Genomic DNA, 25,911 nt, shown 5'->3' with positions numbered 1-25,911 from the left:
TTTATGGGAAAAAGTTTGCGAAGTAAGTCATCCATGACTTTGGGACTCAGACGGCACGTAACAAAACAAAGCAATATATAAACGCACTGTGGCCGGGAACATAACAGAAATGATGAGGATGATAACGATGATTATGGGAATGGTGACGACAGTCGATGGCTGCTCAGGCGTGCGATTTATTTCAGTTGGGCAAACAAGCGAAACAGCTAAAACTGTCGATACAATTCCACACATGCCCATTCGAACTGGCTCGGTAAATTTTTAAAGTTGCTTCACTATGAATAAATAAATCAATTAAAGTTTCCAAAAACGTCGACCTTATCGATGAATGAATTCTATTTTTCCGTGAATTCAAAGCGGGGATTCCGGTCAGTTTATTGGCTTTATATACCCATTATCGCCAGAGCCATATTTGCAGAAAGAAAAAACGCGGTGATACAGTTGGAGATGATGTTGCGTGGTAATGGAATTGAACAAACAGATTTATGTTGCAGCCATGTGTTTGGTCGGCTGCGGTTGTTTATTTATGCGATAGTCGCGGCATTATTGAAATATAATAGATCCCTGTCGCAGGTGTGACAATGGGACCCCTCCCTGCTGTTCCCTCCTGCTCCCAACCACACTTACAAGTTGTTGGGCCCACAGAACAGGCGTCCAATGACTTAACACGCCCATTCCCACCGCAAAACACGGCATCTGCCGAGGGCCAAGCCAAGGGGAAGCTCCATTCCTGCATCATTTAGCCCGTGCGGTTATTGACAAATGTATTTCCAATTGGTTGCCAGTACTCTTTGTGCCCGTTTCACCTGATACGCGGCACTTATTACAACTTTACTGCCGCCTTTGTTCGCAACAGTGTTTTATTGGTCCGCAATAATTTCCGCTCAGTTTTTGGATTTTCCCCTTTTTTTCGGGGAAACCCTAACACTTAATTGAGGTCATGCGACATGTGCGTATTGTTTGTCCTGCATTTTCCCCTCGCAGGTGTAAGTACATAAATGTACAAATGATTTCGATATTGAAATTGGCTAAAAGAGATTTTTACATTTCGCCGACAGTGTTTTCCGAAAAACTTTGCAATTTCAGACGAAAATTGCTTTTATTCCACTTTGTCGCTAACAAGTTTGTTCAATTTTTGATTTCGCCGGCAATAAAAACAATCAAATATTCACAATAAACGCTGAGTTATAGTTCGAAAGTTTAATATATCAAATGCAGGGCTGGCGCACGGAGCATGCAGATGTCTGTGCACACGCGGCGTATACGTAATGCCAATGTTTGTATGACTGGCGGAACGGCAAACAGTGGGAGCTAGTTACGGAATTGTGTTCCTTTTTCATATTTTTATTGCAAATGTTTTGTCTTCCTTTGTTTGCTCGCCGTGTGTCCTATTGGCGCTGCAAAAAATTACAAATAAATAAAACCAGGCCCAATATTGAAAACTACGCGATGGAGAGACAAATGGAAAAAATTGACACAACTAAAATGCAAATAGAATTGTATTAAATTTTAATGAAATATGTGGAGATTTATTTACCTTTTGTTTGGACAGTGTTACTGATAGTATATGCGTATTTAAATTAGTTGATAACGAAAATAAATCAGTTGCGCAGGAGGTTTAGTTTAAAGGCCATGAAAATGGGAAAACTGTTCGGGATTCTGGAATTCTTTTCTGTGGTTTCAACTGACATAGACAAACACGTTGGCCCAATTTTCGCCACCCACAGAGCTGAAACATTTTCCAAATTGACCCACAGGAGGAGGAAAAAAGGAAGGCAATTAAATCGTATCAGCAGTGGAATATTTTTGGGTGTGTCAATCACAAAGTCGTAGCCTTAATTAAACGTCACAGACAGTTGCATCTGATTCACATGCAGAACTTAAGTCAGACAAAAGCAGCACAACAATTCGCCAAAAATTTGCATACCAATTCAATTCAATTTGAATTTCACTTTCATAAGCCATAAACTCCAAATGCACTTTTAGAAAGTAAATGCGTGAGCAACATTTCGGGGTTAAATAACTGGCCAAGGAGCTGGTCCATGATTTAAAGCCCTTCTGCAGCCAATGCAAGTGGTCATAAATCAAGCAAGAGCTTCTTTTTCTGGGGCGGAGCTCTTTGGAGCTGCTTTAATGGGAGGAGTGGAGCCCCAAGGACCCACGTCTGCCGGATAGTTCCTTCTGGCCGACAATAACTTAATTGCAAAGTCATGTTTGCATTTTGGTCAGGTTGAGGCAGCAGGATGCAGGTTGCAGGATCCCACCTGATTCAGTTGTTGTTCTCCGTATTGCGGTTAACACAGACACACGACGAACACGCCCGTAAACAGAACATTGCCGGATACGGGTCAGTGGATAATCCGACCCTCCAGGTGACACCACTGAGTTATGATTAAAGCCGGAGTTCATGTCTCAGTCGGGGTAAATGTGTATAATTGAATCTGGTCAATAGGATGCCGCCTCTCATTATTAATGCAACCTAATGCACCAAATCGAAGTTTGCTAAATTCAATACTATTTGTATGCACTTGTCAAATATTTTGGAGTAATCATGTAAGCTTTTTAAAGTTACTGTTTAGTTCTCAAGTTTCAATTTTAATGTTCTTAATTACAGTATATTTTTTGATATAAAGAAATTTAATTTAGGAAGTGATAATAAAAGTTCACAATGATATATTAAACTCACAAAGCAACTTCTAAAAATTCGAATAAAGAAATAGAATTTAAAGAGCAACCAAAATGTATTCTATTGGATTTAATAAAGTATAGTGACTAACTAGTCGCTGTACAAATAACAAAGAAAATACTTTTTTTTTATTTCGGGTCAGCTCTAGAGCATTAAAAAAGGCTAAAAACAAGAACGAATACAAGCAGCTATTAGCAGCACGTTTAAACAAAATGCATGCGAGATCGAAAAAAGAGTGCAAATAAATATAAAATAAAATAAACATTTGGCCAACATTTCCCCAGCGTTGTTGCTGCACACGCTGCTCGTCGGGCCATAAACTTTAAAATTGAGCCGGCACAAAAACGGAGTAGCAGCGACCCAGGCAAGTTCTAGTTTTATTGTCATTTCAATGTATTTCCGCACTTTTAACCGCAGTCGGATTCGGATTTGGACTTGGATTTGGAGTCGTAGCTGGAGTCGCTCTCACATTGCTCTGACCCGGGCATAAAAAGAGGAAAAGGAAAAAGAATTATTTCAAGCAGTTTCGAAGCCATAAAAAACTGCATTTGGCAGCCGTTGCCAAAAACTATATGTATTCGGGTTTATGTGTGTGTATATAGAGACAGCATAGTCCGCTTCTCGATTTCTGCTCTCCACATTTTCATCTATGCTGCATTTTCATATTTTTTGCCTTGCGGATGGACATTTCTAACATTTGCTGCACAGATTTGCGTGCCAGCGACATATTTAAAATGTTGAAAATTATTTATAATTAAAAGTTGGAGGCCAAAAACTTTTTGCTGTCCCCAGCAGCCACGGGCGAGACTGGCCCGCATTTGGAGAGCTCTGCCATGGCCATAATCATTTGACCGGCTCTGCTGCATTTCGCTCTCGGCGGCGTATAGAATTTTTTAATAAAAATACCTAAGGCGCTGAGGAGCCAACCTCGGGCCGTTCGGTTCAGTCAGCCGGACAGGAATGATGGTTATTTACGCAATGAAAATAATAATTCACATTTTTACTCCACACACGACTTTCTGCCAACAAGAATATCTCTTCGCATCTCGCATTTCAAAATTCCAAGTCCGAATCACAGGCCATTCTCGTTCTGCCCCGAAAATCGTCATCGAGTGATTGCTCAAGTTGTGGCACTTTGAGATGCCCCACGGACAAGTTCATGTATTTAATTTCCATGCAATAGACTGCCCCACCCCGGTGAAATGTGACTTATGCTAAGCATTTCTTTGCTCCACTCCACGCCCCTTTGGCTGTCCAATAAAAGTCAATAAGCATCTCGGAGATATGTGCATTTTTCAATTACGTATTTGTATGCAATGCCGGCATCCACAACAACAACAACAACACTAGCAGCAACAAAAAGCACAAATTCAAATGACATGGGGACAGAACTACGTACAAGGACGAGTAGTCCGCAGGGTGGAGGAAGGAGAAAGTGGGTGGGGAAAGCAGGATCTATCGCTACACGAGAACCATGTCTTTCATTATGTACGACAAACTGGCTGACACGGGCGGCTAATAACGACCACTATGCACAACTGTCGGTCGGGGAACATCTAAGTGACTTACTGACAAAACGACCAACCGGCCAACCAACTGACTAACTGACTGACTGACTGACTGTCTGGGGGAACAACTATCACACAACAATAAAGAACACCAACTTACGGTCTGACCCGGTCCTAATGGCTAAGCCAATGCAAATTGGCAGTCCACGAAACTAAAAAGCAGACTGTATCGAAGCAACAAAAAAGTAAAAGCCAAATTGGTGCGGGTCAATAAGCTTAGTGTTACACATGAACAAAATAAAATACGTAGCCAATATATGGAACAGTAAAATTGATTCTTTATATTTTTATTTGAAAATTAAGATCACATTAGAACAAGATTACAAAAAGAATATTTAAAAATAACATTTTTTACTTTAAATTAAAGTAAACATGGCATTATGCTTATCAATTTACGTTACAACAAAGTAGAACTACAAAATCTTGCGCTCAAATACGATTAACGGGTTATTTTATTTTTATTTTCTCTGCACTTTTGCTGCTGCAACTTTTGCTTACAGCGAAATCGAATTAGTATTAGTAGAAAACAAAATTAAGAAATAAAATGCCCTCGTTGGCCCTGACACAAACTGCAGAGCAGAGTCTACAGCCTCGTCCCCTTCCCTTTCGAAGCTTCTTCCATCTACACTTCCGCATCCTGCAGGACTTCCATTACCATTACCACTAGCACTTGCACTGGCTGGTCCTTCAATTCGCCTCCGTACACATGACTGGCCAACAAAACTTTAAATAAGAACCCAGCTGCCGTGAGGCGAGTCTCGAACTTCACTTCACCCGCTGTCGAGGCTCGAGGCCAAGTCAATGGACTCGGCCAAATCCAACGCCCTCTTCTCGACCCTTTCGGGTCTATTTTTGAGCGCGTTTAGTGAAGCGTGCACCTTTGGTTCGGGCCAAAGTATTTATTAAGTGCGGAATCTGGGTCGCATTATGGAGAGGAAAACGCAGAGATGCTGATCAAAAAGTCGATTGCCGAAGTCCGGATCCGGCTGACAGGCGGCACTGTCAATGCAATAAACTTGTACTGTGGATATCCGTGTCGTTGGGTTTACAATCCGTGTGCAGGAAGCTGCATATTTTATTTATTAATATGAATTACTAGCAAAAATAAAGCATAAATCATGAAGCGCACACGGAAAAGGAAAGGCTTTGTGCCATGAACATGTCAGCGTGTTTTTTTGCTTTACAAAACTGTAATTAAAAACAAGCGATTACTCTTTAACAAAATTAAAATTTTAATTAAAAATAATCCACGTAAAATTAGCATGATTTTAAAAGAAGACATGGCCATTTATTGCATTGCCTTTCAAGTAATTGTTTCAGCTTTTCATTAATAAGCTAAAAGATATGTGTGTGACACCTCTGAATTAACTTAAGAAGAGCACAAAATATGTTTAGTTTTAGGATAAAGCATTCTTAACCAAAACGAACTTAATTTAGCTTTACTAAAATTTTCCCCATCTAAGTATCGATACGAATAATTTGTCTTTTGGAGCTGAATTCCCAACCCACGAAAATTTGGTGAAATTCCATTGCTCCCACTGCCTAATCGTCCTAGTTAGTCCTTGGATTTGGCTGGTATTTGAGACCGGTTCATGGCTATTACTGGCTCATTGTGTTATTGTTGTTTTAAATGCGTTATTGTTGGCCGAGAGAGCAAACAGGCGCATTAATAACCAGCGCCATTGAAAGGCCATGTCATCAAATGAGCCAGGACAAAACCTCATCGTCCTTCCCATCTCCAGCTTCATCCTCGTCCTCGTCCTCGTGCTCCTCGTGGTGCGGATGATGATGATTGTTTATTTGTGCACAATGACGTTGAAACATCATTAAATGGCCAAAAGTCACGCATTTACAGTTACGACTGACAAAAGCCGACCTGCACGAGTCATTTGCTGCTCCCACTCCCATTGAGGCCTCTATATCAGCCAAGTGCTGCCAACTTGGCTATTTTGTAGTCAAAATGACTATTTTTATAGCTATTTAGGTATTCTTTATCTGGATAGAGAAATATTACAAAATATAAGCCACAACGGATCAGAATAAATTAAATTGTAAATATTTAAAGCTAGCTGCAAGGAATAAGAAAATATGAGTATAGTTTAATAAATTAATATAGTCTCATAAATTGAAAATATATAAAATATGTGGTATGGCTTGGGTTGCGGATATAATAAAAAGGTGTGTACTAATACAATACCTTATAATATAAAAGTTTTACTTGAACATACTTCTAACATAATAATTTATATATCTACTTACATATATTTTATAAAATCCTTATTTACGTTTTTTGGAAACACAGTAGACATCACTGATGCACAACATCTCTCCCAAACAGCGATTATAATGACGGCCACCCCGGGCAATTGGAGACTTCATTCCTGGGCCCTCGACCCTCGATGTCCTGGCGAATGTAACTGTCGAGTGTTGAAAGTTTAGCTGTCATTACGTGTCAGTAAACCATGATCAGGCCTCAGCTCATTATCGTCATCATCATCTGCGGATGACAACTGGCCCAGTTGATTGCCCCGAGCCCAGTTACCAGTGTTCCGTAGTTGGTGACCAGTCACCGGTTTTCACACAGCAAGTAACAACATTTCAAAAGACCCAATACTCAAGGAATACAAAAATGAACAACTAGTGTTACTCCGTGTTTTTTTGATTTAATTGGAATGTGATTCGAAAAACATCGTAAAACATTCCAATGTGTTTATCTAATAAGTCAAGCTTTGTTTCTTACTGTGCAACTTGCTAGTTCCCGGTGAACAGCAGCGCTGTTGTGTCAACAAGGCGAGGACGTCTTCCTGCTGGTGGACTCCTCCCAAAAGCAAACAATCAACACATCCGTTTCCGTGGAGCATTCAAAATCACAGCCGAACAAAGCAAAGCAGCTAGAGGAAGGCCAACTGGATGGCTGCAACTGGGCCAAGTTGTGACCAATTGCCTCCACTTAGATTGAAAATTTCACTTACGCGAGGTTCGTCTTAAAAGTTTCTAAAAAATATATTAACACCAACAGTTTAATTAAAAAAATTGCAGCAGTGCAAACTTTACATAAGTGTAACAAAATTTTAACTTCATTTAAATGGGTATGTATTAAGCATGGGCATAATAAGCATAAGCATAATATAAATAATGCAGAATGACAAAGAAATATTTTATTTTATATTATTTTATTTTAGCCTAAAGATTCTTAAAATTAATATACAGGTGGTGTTTTATCAACTTAGCTTTTATAAATTGGCTCCCTATTATAACTTGTATAATTTTAACGATTTTTTCAATTTATTTTTAAAACATATCTCAATGAATTCAGCTTGGACCCTAACCTACCAAAACTGTCATTTTTGATGGCGACTCCTAATTGTTGTGGATCTCCTTCCCCAAGGACCCCGATCGGCGACAGTTTTGCGCCCCCATTGACAGTGGTCTATGGAAATGGCAAAACCCAAACAAGCGGCCGGACTGACAGGGAGCAACTAGAGGAGCGAGCAGTCAGTAGAACAATTGGCTAACAGGTAACTGAACACCGCAACCGAGTGGAGGAAAGGGAGGCGGAGTTACCGCATCGGCGGTTGGCTTCCGTTTCACTAACTTTCGCATTGCGCTTTTTGTGTTGTTGCCTTGGCCAATTGCCGTCCGCCATGGCTGCTCTTGTTGTTCTTGTTGTTTGCTGTAATTGTTGTTATTGTTGTTATTGCTTTTGTTTTTGTTGTAATCCTATTAAAACGCCAGCAAACTAGCTTTTGTTGGCACCACCGGCTGCTGCTTTTCCAGCCTGTCAGCCGGCATTGTTTGCTGTTTCATTTCGATTCGGCGAAACAAAGACTTAAAGTGCTCATTCACCTGATTTTGCCGGTTTTAGTGCCGACGCTTGGCCCTTTATGTTCCGTTCGCATGTTTATTTAAACCAGAGCCGAGCGCTTGACTTTGTTCTGGCTTGCCAGTGGAATTGTTCGGCTAAAATGGGCCTCAGTTTAGTCGGCCTTTCATCTGGCGAACTGAATATGTGCATGGCACACTTTCCCTCGGAGTACTTAGTCCTTAAATAAGCTCATTGATTGATGAGGGGTCGAGTTTGCTTCAAAATTACCGCTGACTTTGCCTTTCCGGTGCCGAGTGGGTTAAAACAGCTAACAGCTGTTAGGAAAATGCTTCAACAATATTTTTCTTTAAATAAATTGATTACATATTTTTTTGTTGTTACAAGTAATAATTTTTGAACTGGTGAAATACATTTTTTTACGAAAGATTAAAAAGAGCTTAATCGAAATTGAAATCTTAATGAAATTTATATACTAATTTGTAAGTGGTGAAATTTTAATAAACGTTTTAAAATAGTTGTAAAATAACGTCTACAGAACAACACAGAAAACAAGTGAGCATTCAATGCAATTACTAGTGAAAAAAAGTTGTTGAGTCAAACAAAAAAGACCTACAGTTTTCCCAAGGAGTCTGATCCACTGGAAAGGAAATAGCTTTTCCCCAAACCCATTCACCTTGCTGGCTGCACATAAAATCTCAAGTATTTTATGGGAAAGGCAATAAATTGGAGCATAGCTCACACAACGTAACTTCCGCTATTTATTGCCGTTTACAGCAACAGTTTCCATATGCTCGTTCCCCGATCACCAGATATCTTAAGAAGTTGCCTCCCTGCAAAAGCGGTCTTATTTATTGAAATATTCGCTGCTTTATTTCGCGCAGCTTCTGGAAAAGTTTTAAGCCATTTCGATTGTGTCCTTGAGGCTCTCTCACATTGTTTCCTTTCGGGCGAGGCAAGGCAAGGCCGAGTCCTTGACCCTTGAGGGGAGGTTGAATATCCCCATTTGGTTGCAGGCATATCCAGACAAATTGTCGTAAAAATCAGCCGTAATCGTCAACATCAACCCAGTCGATTGGGCACCTAAGCCAAAGAGGAGTGCGGCACACCCACCCAGAAAAATTGGACTCACTTCGCCTAATAGAGAAATCGCAGTAAATTCTGGTGCCGCTCATGGTGCACATGGCACGTTTGTATTATCCTACTCGACTTTACAGCCAAGCAAAAATGTCGCTTCAGTTTTCGGCACAGAACGATTACCTCCTCAGTCATTAAACTCTTCAGACCATAAATAGTCCAAGCGGCTTTTTCGTTTGCCATCGGGTAATAATTCGGAAAAATGGGGAGCCATCGCCCATCTAATGGCTTGTTTTATCTATTGCTGAATTTTTTGCAGGTCCTCAGGTGAAGTGTGATGCACACTTAGCAAAAAGAACTGGAAAGAAAACTCTATTTATTTTCAGCCTCAGTATTCCGCTTCAAATTATTTCGTTTTTAGTACAGAAATAATAAATTTTTTAAGATTAAAAAAAAAAGAACTACTTTCTTATTTTGTTAAATTTGTAAGTATTAGCTTTTCTAGAAAGATTACTTATTTAGTGTCCCAATTGTTTAGTTAAAAATTAATTTGTATCTTTTGAAGTCTGATGTTTCCCATAATAAATGCATTTGTTAATAATTAGAAATTATCAAGTTCATTAACAAAAAATGTTATACCATATTATTTGATTATTAATTCTTAAGAATAAAAGGAAATAATGCAACATTAAAATAACTTAACAAAGTAAGAAGAGGCCATCAAGAAACGTCAGTAAAAATTCAATTACGCTCAAAGTGTTTCCTAAAATTTGCTGTCAAGTGTAATTGAAATCGGGCGCCGTTCGCGACACGAATTCGATTGAAAAGGTAAACAAATCAGAAACGGCAACAACGCGACATTAGCGCAGACCATTGCCATCGCCAAAAGCTGTCCAAATGGCATGAAACTATGTCGTCGGCTTGGTTCCTGTCGATGACGTCGCTCCTCCTGGCAGTTCCAAGCTGGCTTCGAGTCCTGCGAGTGGAGCTGCGGCGAGTCCTGCCGGAAGCCAAACGCAAAACATTTCTAATTTCAGCGCTGATGCTGATGAATGGCGATGGACAAGAGCAGGTGGCAACGGCAACGGAAGCGGCCAAAACGCGACAACAAGCCACCCACGTTGGTGGAGGGACCAAATCACCCAATCACCCACCCACAAAAGCACCCACCCACTCAAATGGATGGGGATTTGGGAGCGAAGGCGACTGCGGTGGGTGGCCAAATGTCAATTGTCGGGGGCAGAGATTCGCCCGTTGGGACTCCAAATGGGAATGGGAATGGGAATGGCATCGGGAATGGGATACACTGGATATACCGAATAGGAAATACCATTTGTCCAGGAGGCCTAGCGCTGTCTTGTCCCAGCAACTGAGCTTGAGGAGTGCACAGTGAAGAGTGAGTATTTCAATTCAAGGACCATAAATCTATATTTGGAATATTCTATTTTCGTGTAGCTTAACTTTAGAGGTAATTTTAATGTGTAAAGTCACATTTTTTAAGGTTTAAAAAAAAAAATCAAAATTTTTATTCAATTTAAAACCCGTGAAAAAATCGTTTATTAATAAATATGTTCTAAAAAACGACTACATCCAATGTGAGCGAATAACAATGAAATATGTGTACATTTATTTTCAGTATTAAGGGATTACAAATTATTTGTTGATTTAATAGATATATAAATACCTTTTTTGTTTAAGAAAACATTTTATTTTTCTTATTTTGCGCTGAGGAGCTTAGTCTGTTGATAGTCCAAATAAACAATTTTAAAAATAGAAAAAAATATATTTTTAGAAATGGTAATTAAACGTGTTATTTAGAGAAATTTTATACGGAAATAAAGTATTTCTTAACGTGTACGTGTGGCAATGAATGTTGGTCGGATGTCTTGAATGTTCGCATGACAGTGGCACGCATTATTGGTGGCAATGTTATGGATTTTGACTCGGACTCGAACTCGAATTCGGATTCGGGCAGGATTCGCTGGCGGCGGCGCGTGTTTCGCTGCTGTGTTCTTCGGCCGTGGATGGATACTCGTTCTCGTACTCGTAGTCGCAGATAGATGCGAGATTGTCGGCAGCAATTACCGGTGATCTGGAGTGTTTTTTATCGTCACGGCTGTTATGACAACGGTTGGCACGTATTCCCACGTCCAACTCATCGCATTCAATTTGCTTGATTTCATTTCCGTTTAGCCTTGGCTCGGCCTTCGCTGGATTTCCTTTTCTTGGGTTTCTTGCGCTGGGGGGAGTGGGGTGGTATGGCTGGTTTGGCCCGAAACTGGTCACTGGATAGTCGGGCCAAACTATTTCCATTTTGATTGGGCGCCCTGCTGCCAGCGGACTGTGATTTCTCTCGATGCCGCTGCAATTGCAGCTTAAGTGTGCAATTTGATTTGATTTTTGCCCATTTTTTGACAGGTCCTTGAGGCCTGCTGCCCGAGTTCGCTGCCCAAAAATGTAGCACCAAATTGACATTTTGTTTAATATTCTCGAGTGTGTTTTGCGCTCTGTTTTCTGCCCGCCGGGGAAGCTCGCTTTCGTTGCAGGCAGGATGTGTGTGGTGGCACCGATTGCCATTGCGATTGTGTTTGTGTTTGTGCAGGGCCAGGATATGAATTGCCGGGCGATTGGCGAAGAATTGCACTGCAAGTGGGCCACGTGGTCGATTGGCCCTGTGTTCGGGCTGGCGGTGCATTTGGCCCTCTCCTGACACCATTAAAGGATAAGTGCTCGGTAAAAGGCATGTTATCGTGTTAAATACGGTGCAAGTGTTTGTTTGTGTAGAAATTTGTTCATATCAATCATCTTTAGCCTTATAATGTCATTCAAAGAGGCGGTGATTTGTACAACAAAATGATTTGCTTTTTAGAAAATAAAGTTGTGAAAACGTCTTATAATATACTACAAAATGTTTTAAGTTATGCTTATCGTGGAGTTCTTAAATTATTTAGTGTTTTAAGCTTCAGTTATAAATGGGGTCACATATAATTTGTACTATAGACCCATTAGATCGGAAAAATATAAATAATAAGGGACATTAAGAGCAGTGGCAGTTGAACTCCATTGCCAGCGACCACAAATCCTCAACTATTTCATTTCATTAAATTTGATTTATTTGCTGGGTTTTTATTCCGTTTTGCTGCTTTCTTGTATTTTGTGCCACTCCATTTTCGGTCAAAAGGAATGCAGCTTAGTGGCCGCCCACTTTCCGAAGCAGACCTTCTTGGAGCTCGTAATGAAAACACAAATCCAAATTCAGTCCTTCAAGCGCCACGTCCTTGAGCCATAAAGCCTACTCTGAATTGAGTGGGGGAAAAGTGCGAGTATAATTTTCAGCCAAAAGATTAAAGCCATATATTTGGCTTTGGGAATGGGAAAGGGTCACAGGCAGAACGGAAAACAGAAATTAGAGCATTGAGTACTACTTTGATTAGACTTTAATTTAATATAGCTTATCAGAGCGAATAACTGGAAAATGTTAACAAATAAAAAAAACCTGATTATTAAAGACATTTGTTGTATATTTTATAGACTATTATTAAGGAGTGACTCCTCCAAAAACGTTTTTTTTAATTGGTTGATGTCGATTCTGTTTTATAAAATTAGTACAAATTTTTTGGTAGTCAATTTCTTTCCACTTTCCTTTAAAAATGTATTATTAAGACATGAGAAAAAGTCGCAGTGCCTTGTTGGTGTGTTGCAATTTCATTTCATATCACCACGAAATAAATTAACCTTAAATTGCATGCAAACCTGCTTCTACAGCGAAAAACTTTCAATGCCTTTCGTGTGGATTTTCCTCGAAATTATTGGGGGTAAAACCAATGCTATCACCCGACACTCACACACACACGCACACCCATACACACACAAGTGTCTTTGGGCCGCTTAATGTCCTTACGCATACGCAAAGTATTCACACACGAACAGCTCTGCCTGCTCCGCAATCTTTTGAAAAGGTTTTCGGTTAAAATATTTTACATATTTTTAACGCACAAAGTATGTTGAGCCTGGAGGCAGGGACGCCTTCAAGGATGCTTTACAGTGGGTGTTAAGAGGGTGGCGAAGAGGCCACCATTGGATAAGTCGCGGGAAAATAGCGTTGGGGTTGTGTGCCTGATAGTTGATAATTTCATTACGGGTTTCCTTAGTTTATTGATTAAGCATTTCATGAAATATACATGATATTCAGGCCCCCCAAAGACGTTGAATTGATGCGTATCTACGTTTATACACTATTAATTATTCAATTTTTGTGTGTTGCTATGCTGTTATATTTGCTTAACAGTTTTACATTCAGAGAGTTGGATTTGAAATCTGTATATTTTAATGCCCCAGTGAAAAATGAGTTAGTTTATCTAGCTTGCCTTTTATTTCACAGCAGTCTACACCTGCACACACTTAAACACACTCATTCAATCCTTCTTATTATATTTAATTTCTAAAGTTGCAATGGCATCTGCGAGGGGATCCCTATTTTTCGAGGATGATGTCGGAAGAGAGAAGAAGTCCGTGGTCCGCGATAGGGCATTTTCCACTCGCTATACAACCACAATGGGGATCGCATTTGGGAGGCAAACTACAAAATATGATATTCCGATCCACGACATGCGAGCGATGCTGGACAGAAATGTAAAACGACACCCTGACGATCGGAAGTATATGGGGGAATTCGATGATCAAGACAATAGTCGATTCTTCGTCTACAAGCCAAAGGATGACGACCGTGATGTGCGTCCCAAGGATCCAAGCTTCACCAAATTTAAAGTCCCCATGTAAGGTCTTGTAAACAATTAATGGTATCGTTGCTAATTGATAAATATCCCTCAGGGAAATCACCTGTAAAGCTCGTATAATAACAGATACTATTCGATATAATCGACAGTTGAATAATGAAATCGACAAACTAATTGAATACCAGAACACCGCATTGGAAGCAGCCTATTTTGTTAGGTAATACTTTTTTCTAAAATGTTCGGCTTTAAATAAAATGTTTATTTGCAGAGTAATGTCTTACACCACCCTTTGGCCACCTTATCATAGTAATTTGGAAATAGATAACACTTGCCGTTCATTTTACCGGCTGTCGAAAAAGGAGCAGAACCGCTATGACTATATTATGTCGCATGATTTTTCCTAAGGTAGCATCATCGAAGTAGTCCCTCCTAGATAAATGGTCACAGAACAATACCAATAAACTGCTTTGAAAAACTGAAATTTATTATGGCATTAATATGCGTTTTCCCCTCAAAATAAAATTAAAAACAAACATCGCAGACAAAGATCTGAGACATTTATTGCAATGCAAAATGTCGCAAAGTTCGCCTAGACTCTAAAGAAAGCGGAATACATTTGCAATTTTAATTTATAGAATAGTTGGTAGTTTATTTTTCACAACCAAGAAGCAGGCCAAAAACAGAGACATAAATCGAGGGACAGGAATATTCCGAGGATTCCTGGGTACATTCGATCTGCATAAACAGTTTCCGTTTTCGCTTCCCGGCGACTCATTTACATTGCAAGTATTGGACACTCCTTTTCGGATGTTATGCAAACTACGGGTAACTTTTGAATGTGGTCGGAGTTCCAGGAGTCGAAATTCCAGGACTCGGGTTCCGCATCCGGATCTCCCGTGTCCGAGGCTTCATCAACGCAGCCGCACTGTGGTCCGTGTGTCATTTACATTAAATATTAACCCAAAATGCTGATAACCCGCACACATTACAAAGCGTGATGAGAAGGGAAGCGGAACTAACGGAAGTGGCTGCGAAAAAATAGAAAATGAATTCTTTTTTCGCCGAGTTCATTTTTTGAAAAGCGATGGGAGACGGGCGAAGGAACCGCCAAATTTTTCACTTCACTGAATTATTCATGAATGCAATTTTTAGCCACAAATAAAATATAAGCAACTCAGACGACTTCTCGGAGGCGGTGGGATGTGCGCTGTGGGGGGCGTGACAGGGGGCGAGGCAGAGCGGAACTGCAACTGCGCCCTGTTGTGCTCCTATCGCCTCAGACATCGTTACAATATTTAGTGTAAATTAAAAAAATATATATGATAAAGGAAAAAGAAGTTACGCCAGAACTTTTGCTTGAATTATGAACTATTTTCGTCCCAAATATTTTCGGAGGTTTGCGTTTGTCGGATATTAAAGTTTTCTGCAATTTTTGAGTACAGTTATTAACCATATAGAAAGAACCTTTTAAATAGGCTGTCTCCTTAGATTTCTTAGTTTGAACTAAAATAGATATTCCTTTGGCAAACAATTTTTATAAAATTTATTTTCAGTTCGTATTCTTAAGTGTATTAAGCAAGCTATTCTATAAAAGGATCTATATTATCCTTTTTGACCAGTTTCGTTTTCCCACCGAAAATATATCAATTGCAAGACGTTAAGTATTTTTCCATCGAAAGTTTAGTCGAGCAACTTTCGCATCGAGCACTTAGATGAGACTTGCCGAACTTTTCGATTTTGCGGCAACTTAAGAATTTGAATTTCAAATCGCTCTGCCCAATGAGACCAACTTGTACTCCATGGAACAAGCTAACAAATGACTCTGCAGCAGGAAGTGCACCATGAATGAGTTTTCGGAGGCCAAAGTTTCGCAGGTGTTAAATGCATCTGCATTGGCAGCTCCACAAAAACAGAGAAATCATGCACAGCATAAGTACGTTAAGTTCCGTGGCATCAAACAACCGAGAAGAGCCATTAAAATAATCGCTGCAATAACCGCATTTGCTGCGATTCGGTTGCTTTTGTCTTTCACCTTTTTGGCAGGTGGGCAAAGGGAGGGAAATTTGCATGCATAAGTTATGCGAACTTTGGCAGTGGGACGAGCAGCTAACGTAACATATTGACACAGTAAACTGCTTAGATTGTCAAAGTTCGAGGGGAGCTTGGATGGCCCACCTCCGCTTTTCCGCTTTTCCCGCAGCATTTAAGGTGCATTCAAGTTTTTGAGAGTGCGCGCAAACAGCTGGCCAAATCCTAAAGGGATTGCCTTGCATATTTCTGTTTCTGGCCCGCTGTTTGGCCGCGTGTTAGTGTGTGTGTGCCAAGCATATGCATTCAAGTCCCGGCCAAGTCGGCAGCACGTGTGTGTTAGTGGGCTCTTGTGCCTCACGCACACTGAGGTGCTGTATCGCTGGCAAGCAAGTCCTTTCAGTTCCTTTACTTTTGTGTGCTTTTTCTCTCAGGTTTGTTTTTACTTTCATGCCACACCAAACGGGAGGTAGATAGGTGCTTTGGCTAAAGCCAGAGAGAGTGGCACAATTTCTCCAGCTAAAGCGCCAATTTTCCCAACGGCTCTTGGTTGTTCGTTTTTCACACCCACGAGAGAGGAGAGGGACATGCGCAGTTGGATAGGAGAGAAAGTTCTTGAAAGTACATTGGATAATAAAGGGACTTTCTCTTTTGGGATGGAAACTTATTTTTAAAATGGGGAAATTAGGGTTATTGTAGACCATTCTGTGTGAGCACTGCTGAAACGCAATTTTTAAATAACCACTAAGTACAATGTTACAAAATAGAAACAAAAATATGAATAAATTATTAATTAATTAATTTTAATAAAAAGTTAACTAAAAGAAAAGGTTTTAACGATTATTGATTTTAAAAAATTTCCATTGTAATAGTTTTATCCCGCCATTGCCAATTTATATTGACTCAATGGGAAACAGTTATTATTATATGATAATTCCCAGATAATAATGCCATTTTTTTTTAATTTCTCCACTGAGTAATCTTTGTATATAGTAAGCTTGACATAAATTTGACTCTATATAAGAAACCTAAATGTGTGCTTAAATCGGTTCTTCAGAGAGATTTACCCCTAACTTAATTGTTAATTCGAAATTTCGGATCACATTTCCCGATATTTTATCAAAGCCTCAGAAAAGTCGGTAAATTTGCCACCCCTTCAGGGGTGTTACAACTCGGTCGAGTTGTAACAAGTGCCGTGCCCAAAAACAACCCCTCGGCCAGCCGCAAACGAGAGCCCTCAGCTGAACTCTCTTGGCGTAGGTCGTAAACAGCTGCAGCTGATGCGGTGGCCAGGATGTTTGGTCCTTCGGCAGCGAACTCGGCAACATCAAAGACCCTGTAGCAGGCAGGAGTGTCCAGTTTAACGAGCCCTCCTGGCCAACTGCAGCTTATGTGTTCAGGTTACTTTGCCGCACATCCACTCACTCCAAAGTGCAGGGAAAGATTTATATTTTGTCACACTTACCAGAAACGACTTTGGCTGCCACTTGTTCTGTGTTCTGTAGCAGTTTGAAGGAGGCAGGGGCAGGGGGCTATTCAGGATTTCCTTCATTGGTTCCATCGCCCTGCCATCATCATCGTCAAGTATATCGTTCAGGTCTCCGCCGAGGGACTGTAGTCAGCAGCATTTACTTGCCGGCATTAATTTTCTTGCCATTACAGCTTTGGTATGCCAACGTGATACAAACAATCTAAAAGGAAATAAATTTAGTACCTATTATAAACGTAGAAATTTTTAAAGTTATTTATTAAATCATTTCTAAAAAAGTATAGAATATTTTATTGACACTCTATTTTAATATCTTGATCCACTTGAAATTATATTAAGTGCATTTTGTTACATATAGTGTATTATTTTTTAGTGTATTATGTTTATAAGTAGATCAGTATTAATAAATAATTCATTCAGCTAAAGAAAATAGTTCTGATTAAGATGTATGAAAATATCTAACTGATTTTTTTTATTTAGCATCTTTGAATCCACCGCAAACCCGTGACTCACTGGAGCATCGCTGGTGCAGTCAAACAGAAGGCAATGTAATGTGCATTTCGCCTTGGCCACTGCACCTGAGTGACTTTAAGCTGCGGCTGTCGCGACGTATGGCGCTAGTAATGATGGTTTCGGCCAACGACAGTGTGGCTGGTACAGTACTCACTCGGAAGTTCATTGATATCCGTTCCCTGGCAACCCCGCAGACGCGTTCCACTCTGCCACTTTTTATTCGCAGCTTGCAGTTGCCACTTTTCACGTTTCCCTTTGCCGGTCCGCACTTATTTTTTTGTGGGTGGAACAGGCAGCACATGACTCAATTATGTTGGATTGACATTTCGCAAAGGTTTTTCATCAATCAAGTGTACTTTTTCCGATGCTGTTACTGCTGCTTGTTTTGGTGCAACGCGGCGGATACGTAATGGCTAACAGCAATTGCTAACACTGCACTAGCAATTTATCGTTTTGCGAGCTGCTGTGGGTGTGTGTGTGTGTGCGTGTGTGTCTGAACGACCTGAGGAAATAATTTCAGCATTGCATTTTGTTAAATTTATTTACCTTTCGTTGTGGGTTTAATTTCGATTGCATCTGTGGGCTGAGCAATCTATACGTGAAACCGAGTAAGCCAAGGTGATAAATGGCATACTTTAATGTGGCTGTTCGATGCGATAGTTTTGTGTTTCCCGGCGAAATTTTTTTCGAAAATTGGTGTACCTATATAAATTGCATACCAGCAAAATAGTTTCAAACTTTAATTTCCAACACATTAATATACCTTGGTTACGGTTTTTGTAGGCTTAAATTAAAAATTAATATTCAATTTATGGGTACTGTATTTTTAAGATTTTAAAAAGGCATATTTTCTAATATCCCTAAGATGGTTAAACAGATCGACATTTCCTGGATTTATTGCCGAGTTTTACAGCGATAGTTGAAGTTTTCTTTAATCAATTCGGACAGCCCTGTTCACAAACTGGTTGTTAAATTCATCACGTAAACCATTAAATTTTCATATTTCCCACAAATATTTGTCAGCCAAATCCGCGAGAAACCCTCAACTGAAAACTTTTCACTGACTTTCCCTTTTCTTGCGACCCTAAAGTGCGCTCTAACCCGTTTTCTCTGGTTTTGGCCTCAGCAAGCCAATATATTGTTACCTAAACAAACAGAGGGGAAAACAAAAGGAAGGCAAATGCAATCACCTGTAACACAAAACTGAATACACAAACAAAACAAAAGGCGGAGGAAATATTTATGCCAGACTTTGATGTTGCCAATCGGGGAAGGCATTCGTGGGGAAAGTGGGAAAATGGGGTTAAATGGTGCAAGCGTTTCTTTTAATGCCTTGATTATGCAACAATTGAGCAGAAATATGTAAAAATTAAATGGCAACTCAAGCGATTTCGATGTCTGTGCTGAAAAAAACTTCTCTCCTTGTTTATTGGCAAATTTCGCTTTTTGTGCTGCTTATTTATGCGTTTTTCTATTTCACTTCACTTGGTTTAGGGGAAAAAGGTATACAGAGTTAGCCGAAGTTTATTGTGGCCGTTGGATATGAAAACTCCGAGGAAATCTGTGGATGGAAGTGTGATATTGCGAGTGCCGCCCCTAAAACGGTCCGTAAAAATGTTTGGCCCACTTCTTCTCTATCCTCCAATTTCATGCTTTTCCATTCACATTGAAAACAAATTTGAAAAGTCTGAGGCCAAAAAGCATTATGAGTTATAATATTTTTTGCATTTAACACTTGAATTTCTTATTGTTAGAAGAGTTATGCAATTTAAAGACCAATTACTTGTTAATATAAAAGCTTTAGAAGTGATTTAGAAGTGAAATTTTCTGGCTGTGTTTTTTGCTACTTATCCTTATTCTAGTCAGGACACCCACTTGCAGTGCGATTGTCTGAATGGAAGAGAGTACGTTTCGCGCACAATATGCAAATAATGCTGACAACAATGACGGAAGTTCAGCGAAAGAGGGTGGGTTATAGACCATTAGCATGGACTGCACTGATATACGAAAGGCGGAAGATATTCAGCGAAAATATTGGCCATTGTGTGGGAGTTTTGTGTCGAAGTAATCAGATATGCCAGCGAAATGCGATGCAAAAGTGGGCGCATAATGCAACCAACGCGAATGGCAACAATTATGTTATTGAGTTAGAATAATGGAGAACAGTTTTCATGTTTCTGTTGAAAGCACTCAACATTTTGTGTTTTTGGTTGGGAGTTTGTTTGCATTCAGACATTCAGATGTCAGAAATTATTGAAGCGCTTAGTGTCGTCTGAGTCTGGCTTTTGTATATTAGTCTGTACTCCAGCAATCCAAAAATAACTGCAGGCGAGACAAAGAAATCCAATCTTCAGTCCCAGCCATCAACGCAGAGCAAGTGTATCCAACTTAATCGCTTTTCAATTACTTTAACTTAACCACTTAATTTATTCATCGTATTACAGGTGTCCAAACTGGCAGCTCTCCCAATCAGCGTGCAAAATCCCGGCGAGTCCATTTGGCTAAAAAAAAGGTAACGAAGAGTTTTTCCAGTACTCCCGTCAGAAAAATTTGAGGCACTGAGAAATATTTCTGTGTATTTAAACTAACTAAATAAAAGGATATGCTGCAACCGTTATGAACAAGAAAAAAAATTGGTCCACTGGCAGGGCCATTTAGTTTTTATATTCTCGAAGAAAAACCTATAAGGGCTTATCATTTGAAAATTAGCTGTGAAATGTTTAAAATTGTACAATTAAATTACTACTACTAAAGATGACTTACCACTTAGCTTACTGGCCTTTTGTCGGTCTAACGTTTCAGTTGTTATTAGTAATTAAATGACCTTTTCTCTTCATTACTTAACAATTCCAGCATGCAAAATAAATGTTATTTTCAAAAAACAAATTGTATTGAACAAAACCATTTTTGTTTCAGGTAATCTCAGTTTACAGCTAGATTTTTCAAATTGGTTGACAATTGTTTTTTCTGTGAGTGTACCCCGGTGGAACCCACCACTTAGCCGTCGACACTCCGGCATTGTGTGCGCCGGAGACTCATCGCCCGCCTCGGCGCCATTAATCCAGGTGAAATGAAAGGTGAGCGATTTTTCCCAAATCCAATTTGTTATAAAAAGGGAGAGGAAACTGAGCGAGTGGAGGACGTGAGCCCATTCTCGATGCTGATTTCGGTGTGTAACGTAGCGGGAAAAAGCGTTTTAAGAGTTTAAACAGCTCCTCGCTCCTCGACCTCGGGAGCTGTCAATCGTGTTGACGTTAAGTGCAGTTTCATTCCATTTATTTGCCGAGCTTATCGCCGCCGAGCGTCTAATGTGTCAGTCCCGAAGAGCGATCCATTGATTCTGCATAACTCATTGCCAATTATGCAGATGCAGTTTCCAGTCGCTCGGCAGTTTTGAGTGCTCAGTTTTCCTGCTGGAAAATCAATAAGTCCCTTTGCAGGGCGACCACTCATCAACAAAGGTCGTTAGTTTGATAAACCCTCGGGGCCTCCCGTTTTGCACCCAAGAAGAAAGTTGCCAAAGTGTCTCGAGTGCTTTAAACTTCTTCAAACTTCTGGCCGGGCCAAGACGGCGATGATGCTCAGTGCCATTTCCGCGTTTCCTGGTCGACTGACTCTCAAGTGGCCGAGTCGTCCGGGCTCCAGGCGGCATTAGGCCAGAAGCAGGTGGAAGTTGCCACCTTGTTGAGTCGAGTGTGCGGTTTTGTGCGCCAAAAAAAGGGCAAAGGTGAGCGCAAGGGTGGCGTGCACTCGAAGAAACCGCATAGAAAGAATTTAGATAGTAAGCCTACTTTACTGAAATTAACAACTACAAAAGGAGTTTTTCTCTTGTTCTTTCTTACGCAAGTAAGTGTTCAAATAATAATTTGACATTTACCTAAATAAGCAAATCAAATTTTTGTTTTATATACCTACAAGGCAGCACATAATATTTTTATTGTATTGGCAAAATGTTTCAATAAAATTAAACTTTAAAAAAACATAAGGCAGTCTTAAAATTAGGATATTGTTTTCCAGTGGGCACCAAAATTCCTCGCCAGCTTTGTTTTCAAGTGTGCGGGTGGGGCCTGCAGCCACTTTTCGAGTGCGACCTCTTCGAACGTTCTTCGATAAACTTAATGGCCATTGAGAGTGGCCCTGAACCGCCTGACCGCGCCCCCATTTTCCAGCCGCGAAACCGTTAAATGATTATGAAAATTGTTGGCAGCCAGTGACCTCAGGGAGAGTGGGAAAATTGAATGGTCTGCAGTCGGGCTTTGGCAGCTGCCGCAGGTCACGCCCCAACAGTTTCTGAGTGTTTTCCTTTACGGAAAAATCGAGAACTGCCTGCGAGGTTTTTTTTAACACAATAGCTGCAATGAAAAACGGTGGAATTATAGCGGCATCATTTAATTACATTTAACAATGCAATTTGCGTATTTATAACAATTAATAAAAAAGTAATTTAATGATTAAATTATTTATTGAAATGGAAACCGACCACAAATCATTCCTCAAAGAAATTATGATTGAGTGACCTTTTTTTATGCATTTTTCCCAAACTCAATTCACTACTGTGTAAAATTAAGTGCATTAAATTGCAATGTATTTGAATAAGGGAGCACTTTTAATCGCTTTAAAAAAGTAAACACTTTTTGCAGGAAATAATCACACACAAATAATTATTTTTTAGAAGGAAACGTTCAGAATTAAGGCTTTCTGCATCAAATAAACTGTAATAAAGAAATTTTAAATTTATTCGCTTTTTAAATATCGTTTTTAAACCCCACTCAGTATAAAAACCTTACCATAACACCTAAAAACCGATTATGCTAATTAATATTAAATTACTCCTAATTTTATTCTGCACCTTTAATAATCTTAATCAAGAATTTAAATTATACGGATTAAATGAAATATTTTAAGTGAATACTCGAGCACAGGATAAGGCAATACATTTTTATCGCCAACTTTTCGGAATCTATATACAAAAAAAGCAATTTAAAATTCGTCATTGCTTCGGCTCTTCCTGTTGTTGTTCGCTACCAACAGTCATCAATTATGGCCAGCAAAGGACGGCCGGGGATAGGCCGATCCGCCTCTGGGTTATGTGCCACGCCCACGCTCCTTTAACCCTCTGTTGGACCGCTGAAAAAGTGTCACAGGCGGAAGCGTCCAACTAACTAAACTATGCAAATTGGTTATTTTATGGCCGAAACCCTTTTGTTGTTGCCAGCAGAATAACACGACAGCGCGCCAGACAATGCCGCAACAAAAAAGGCGGCGGCGCAAAAGAATAGAACTGAATACACTGGTAAAAATGTGTAAGTCTAATTTTTGGGGGAAAAAAATAGATAGAGGTAGTTTAAAATGTAAAAATAATTATAATATATTTTACTAAGGCAGTCCTGCGTTTTTATTTTAACTACTGATAATTCTTTTAGTTTCAAAATGCTTTGATCCCTATACAATATATTGATTTAAATGAATATATCTTAGATCTTAAAACAAGACCATGCTTTTTCATAGCCTAACAAAATAACTCACCAAAATTATTGACGAGGAAAGCAGGCCATAAAATTTTGATTTGTGGATAAAATTGGAAGATATATCCAATATATGTCCTTAAAAATCAAATGTTATATGAGTTTGATGGAACCCCAAAAATAATTTAATTTGAGTATTTTTAAGGGAAATACCCGTAAGTTACTCTGCATTCTTATGCATTTCTGTAAGTGTAAAATAATAACGAAAAGAAAAGGCAAGGACAACGGCAACTAATGGCACAATTTTGCCAACTAGCTGGATGCGAGTGCGGATGCGGATATGTGAGAATTCAATGAAATGGAAACTAACAAAATCAAATTGATGGAAAAGGCAGGGCACGGATCGGGCTTTAAAGGACACTGGGATGAAAAGAAATCGGCGCAAATCAAACTGAGCAGCGCAGCAGGAAAAATTGGGCCGGCAAAAAAATAAAGAAGGAGAACAAAAAAAGGTTAGCGGAAGCGCAGCGACAAAAGGGCGGCACCGGAGCTTTTCCACCGCCCATCCCCATCCCCTCTGGAGAACAACAAAAGACGCTGGAAAAGCCGAAGGAGTCACGACATGGAACAATGCCTCCGCCTCGGCCTTGGGCAGGAGATGAGCTGTGGGTGGCTGGTAGAAGTGGGCGGTGCGCGTGGGGCGGAGGAAGTGGGCGGGGCCGGAGGTTGGGGCAGGGTGGGCAACTAGCGGGGCATAACTCGTGGCCAGCTTCCGTTCAATTTGAAGCCTGTTTGCTGCCCAAGTAGAAGAAAAGCCAGGGCGAAAAACAAAAGCGGAAACGAACAGTTGGCGGCCGATTGGAACAATTGCAGTAAAGGCATTGGCCATCATCGGAGGTAAGAAAAAAAATTTAAGAAATCCAAAATAACGTTATATTGAACTGAAGCATAAACACCCTTCCACTTCTTTCAGTTTCAAAAAAATTATTATTTAGTACTTGAAAACCCGTTGCACTACTTTCAGTTTCAAAAATGTAGGTATTATTTAATACTTGAAAAAGTGAAAAGCAAAATATTTTCATAACTTGCATATATCAGATTTACTAATGACTGCTCAAATAATTTTTTTTAAATTAATTGAATTAAATCAAAAAATGAATACAAAATAAATTACTAAGCAATTCCAATTCAATTCCAATTTTGAAAAGCCTTTACTAAGATTCTATAATCGAAAAGAGTTTATCTCCTGTTTATTAATGATATATAGGACTTCTACTAGGAAATTTTTAAAAAATAAATGCAAAAGGGTGAAGCAAAAAATTAAGATACCCCCTAAACGAGTATAATCAACCGAATCAAGGCGCAGCGGTGGCAAAAATTAAACAAACATGGCCGACTGCGGAACCGGCAAAAAGCGAGGAAGTCCGCAGGGGGTGGAAAACGGAAGGGGAAAACTACTTGGCCGGCCATTGTTTGAAGTTATTATTGGTGCAGTCAATCGAGTCGGAGTCCGGAGTCCAAAGTCCGGCTGCGGACCCAATCATCGGACCGACTTGTTATTGCCTTTTCTCCAAGGATATCGCCGGTTTCTCCGCCTCGCTCGCTTCATACAATTTTTTGCCTCCTCGATTTCTGTTTGTCTTTCCTTTCGCAGTTGGCATGTGAGCGTATAATTTGTAAAAATTATTTGCCCTGCTGTCGTCCTGGCTGCTCCCGCTCCTTGATCGTCCTCCGCTCAGCCTCCGCCGCCGGAAGGGCAAAAAAAATATTTTTTTCATCAGTGCATCCTGGGTCGGGAACGAGGACTGAGGGCTGAGGACTGAGGACCGAGGACCGAGGACCGGGACAGGAAACGTTGCGGTCGCCGCCTCCAGCAAAAAGGGTTTAAATTTTAAATTAAGCTCCTTTATTGTCGGGCCCGAGAGGCTGGGGCGACTCTGACTCCTCTTGCGGTGATTGTCAAGCCCTTTAATTGCGTCAAGTGACCAGCCAACTGGCTTTAATTGGACCAAAGATGATTTGCAGATCGATGCCTCGAGTGGACCATTGAGCTGAGGATATGTCGGCATGCTGACATTGCGGTTGTCCACCCTCTTGGATAGAAAAGTGAAAAATTATAAATAAATACTTGGGTTGATGAAGTTAAATAACACAAGTCTAATAGAAATGCCCTTTTTTTTTAATTTTTTAATCTTTACTATTTTTAAGTCATTCTAAAATGAAAGCGATCAGCAATTGCTTGTTTTAACTTTACTTTCCAGCCGGGGCGTTATAATAATTATTTGGCGGCGGCGTTTTAACTACGGGCATTCCATTTAAGGGATTCGCTATGCCCAGTAAACAAATTATATAGTAGCCTCCAATGCAAGTGAGGCGAATTCATTAGGTACGCTTCAAATTCAAACATCGAAACTATGACGATTTTTCTATTAATTTTCCATATTTTCGACTATTGTTCGTATGACAGCTATATGATATAGTTGTCCGATTTTGATGAAACTTAATAATTAAGTCAATAGTAGTTAG

The 25,911-nt window shown here is 39.9% G+C and overlaps 1 protein-coding gene across 1 annotated transcript; it reads left to right on the top strand.

Annotated features, from left to right (window-relative positions):
• The first annotated feature begins 13,527 nt into the window (after positions 1-13,527).
• LOC108093537 lies at positions 13,528-14,371 on the top strand. Its single transcript, XM_017193630.1, has 3 exons — positions 13,528-13,929; positions 13,985-14,107; positions 14,159-14,371. The coding sequence occupies exons 1-3, from the start codon at positions 13,607-13,609 to the stop codon at positions 14,292-14,294; spliced, it is 582 nt and encodes a 193-aa protein (XP_017049119.1). The 5' UTR covers positions 13,528-13,606; the 3' UTR covers positions 14,295-14,371.
• The last annotated feature ends 11,540 nt before the right edge of the window (positions 14,372-25,911 follow it).

This window comes from Drosophila ficusphila, unplaced genomic scaffold (genome assembly GCF_018152265.1).
Source record: "Drosophila ficusphila isolate 14025-0441.05 unplaced genomic scaffold, ASM1815226v1 contig_791, whole genome shotgun sequence".
Classification (NCBI taxonomy): domain Eukaryota; kingdom Metazoa; phylum Arthropoda; class Insecta; order Diptera; family Drosophilidae; genus Drosophila; species Drosophila ficusphila.
Note: the sequence above shows the minus strand (reverse complement) of the source record. Positions and strands in the feature narration are given on the sequence as shown.

Excerpts from the sequence above, each read along its gene's own strand:
- LOC108093537 (XM_017193630.1), top strand. The coding sequence starts at position 13,607 with ATGGCATCTGCGAGGGGATCCCTATTTTTCGAGGATGATGTCGGAAGA. Across the intron at positions 13,930-13,984 it reads ACCAAATTTAAAGTCCCCAT|GGAAATCACCTGTAAAGCTC; the intron begins GTAAGGTCTTGT and ends AATATCCCTCAG. Across the intron at positions 14,108-14,158 it reads GAAGCAGCCTATTTTGTTAG|AGTAATGTCTTACACCACCC; the intron begins GTAATACTTTTT and ends GTTTATTTGCAG.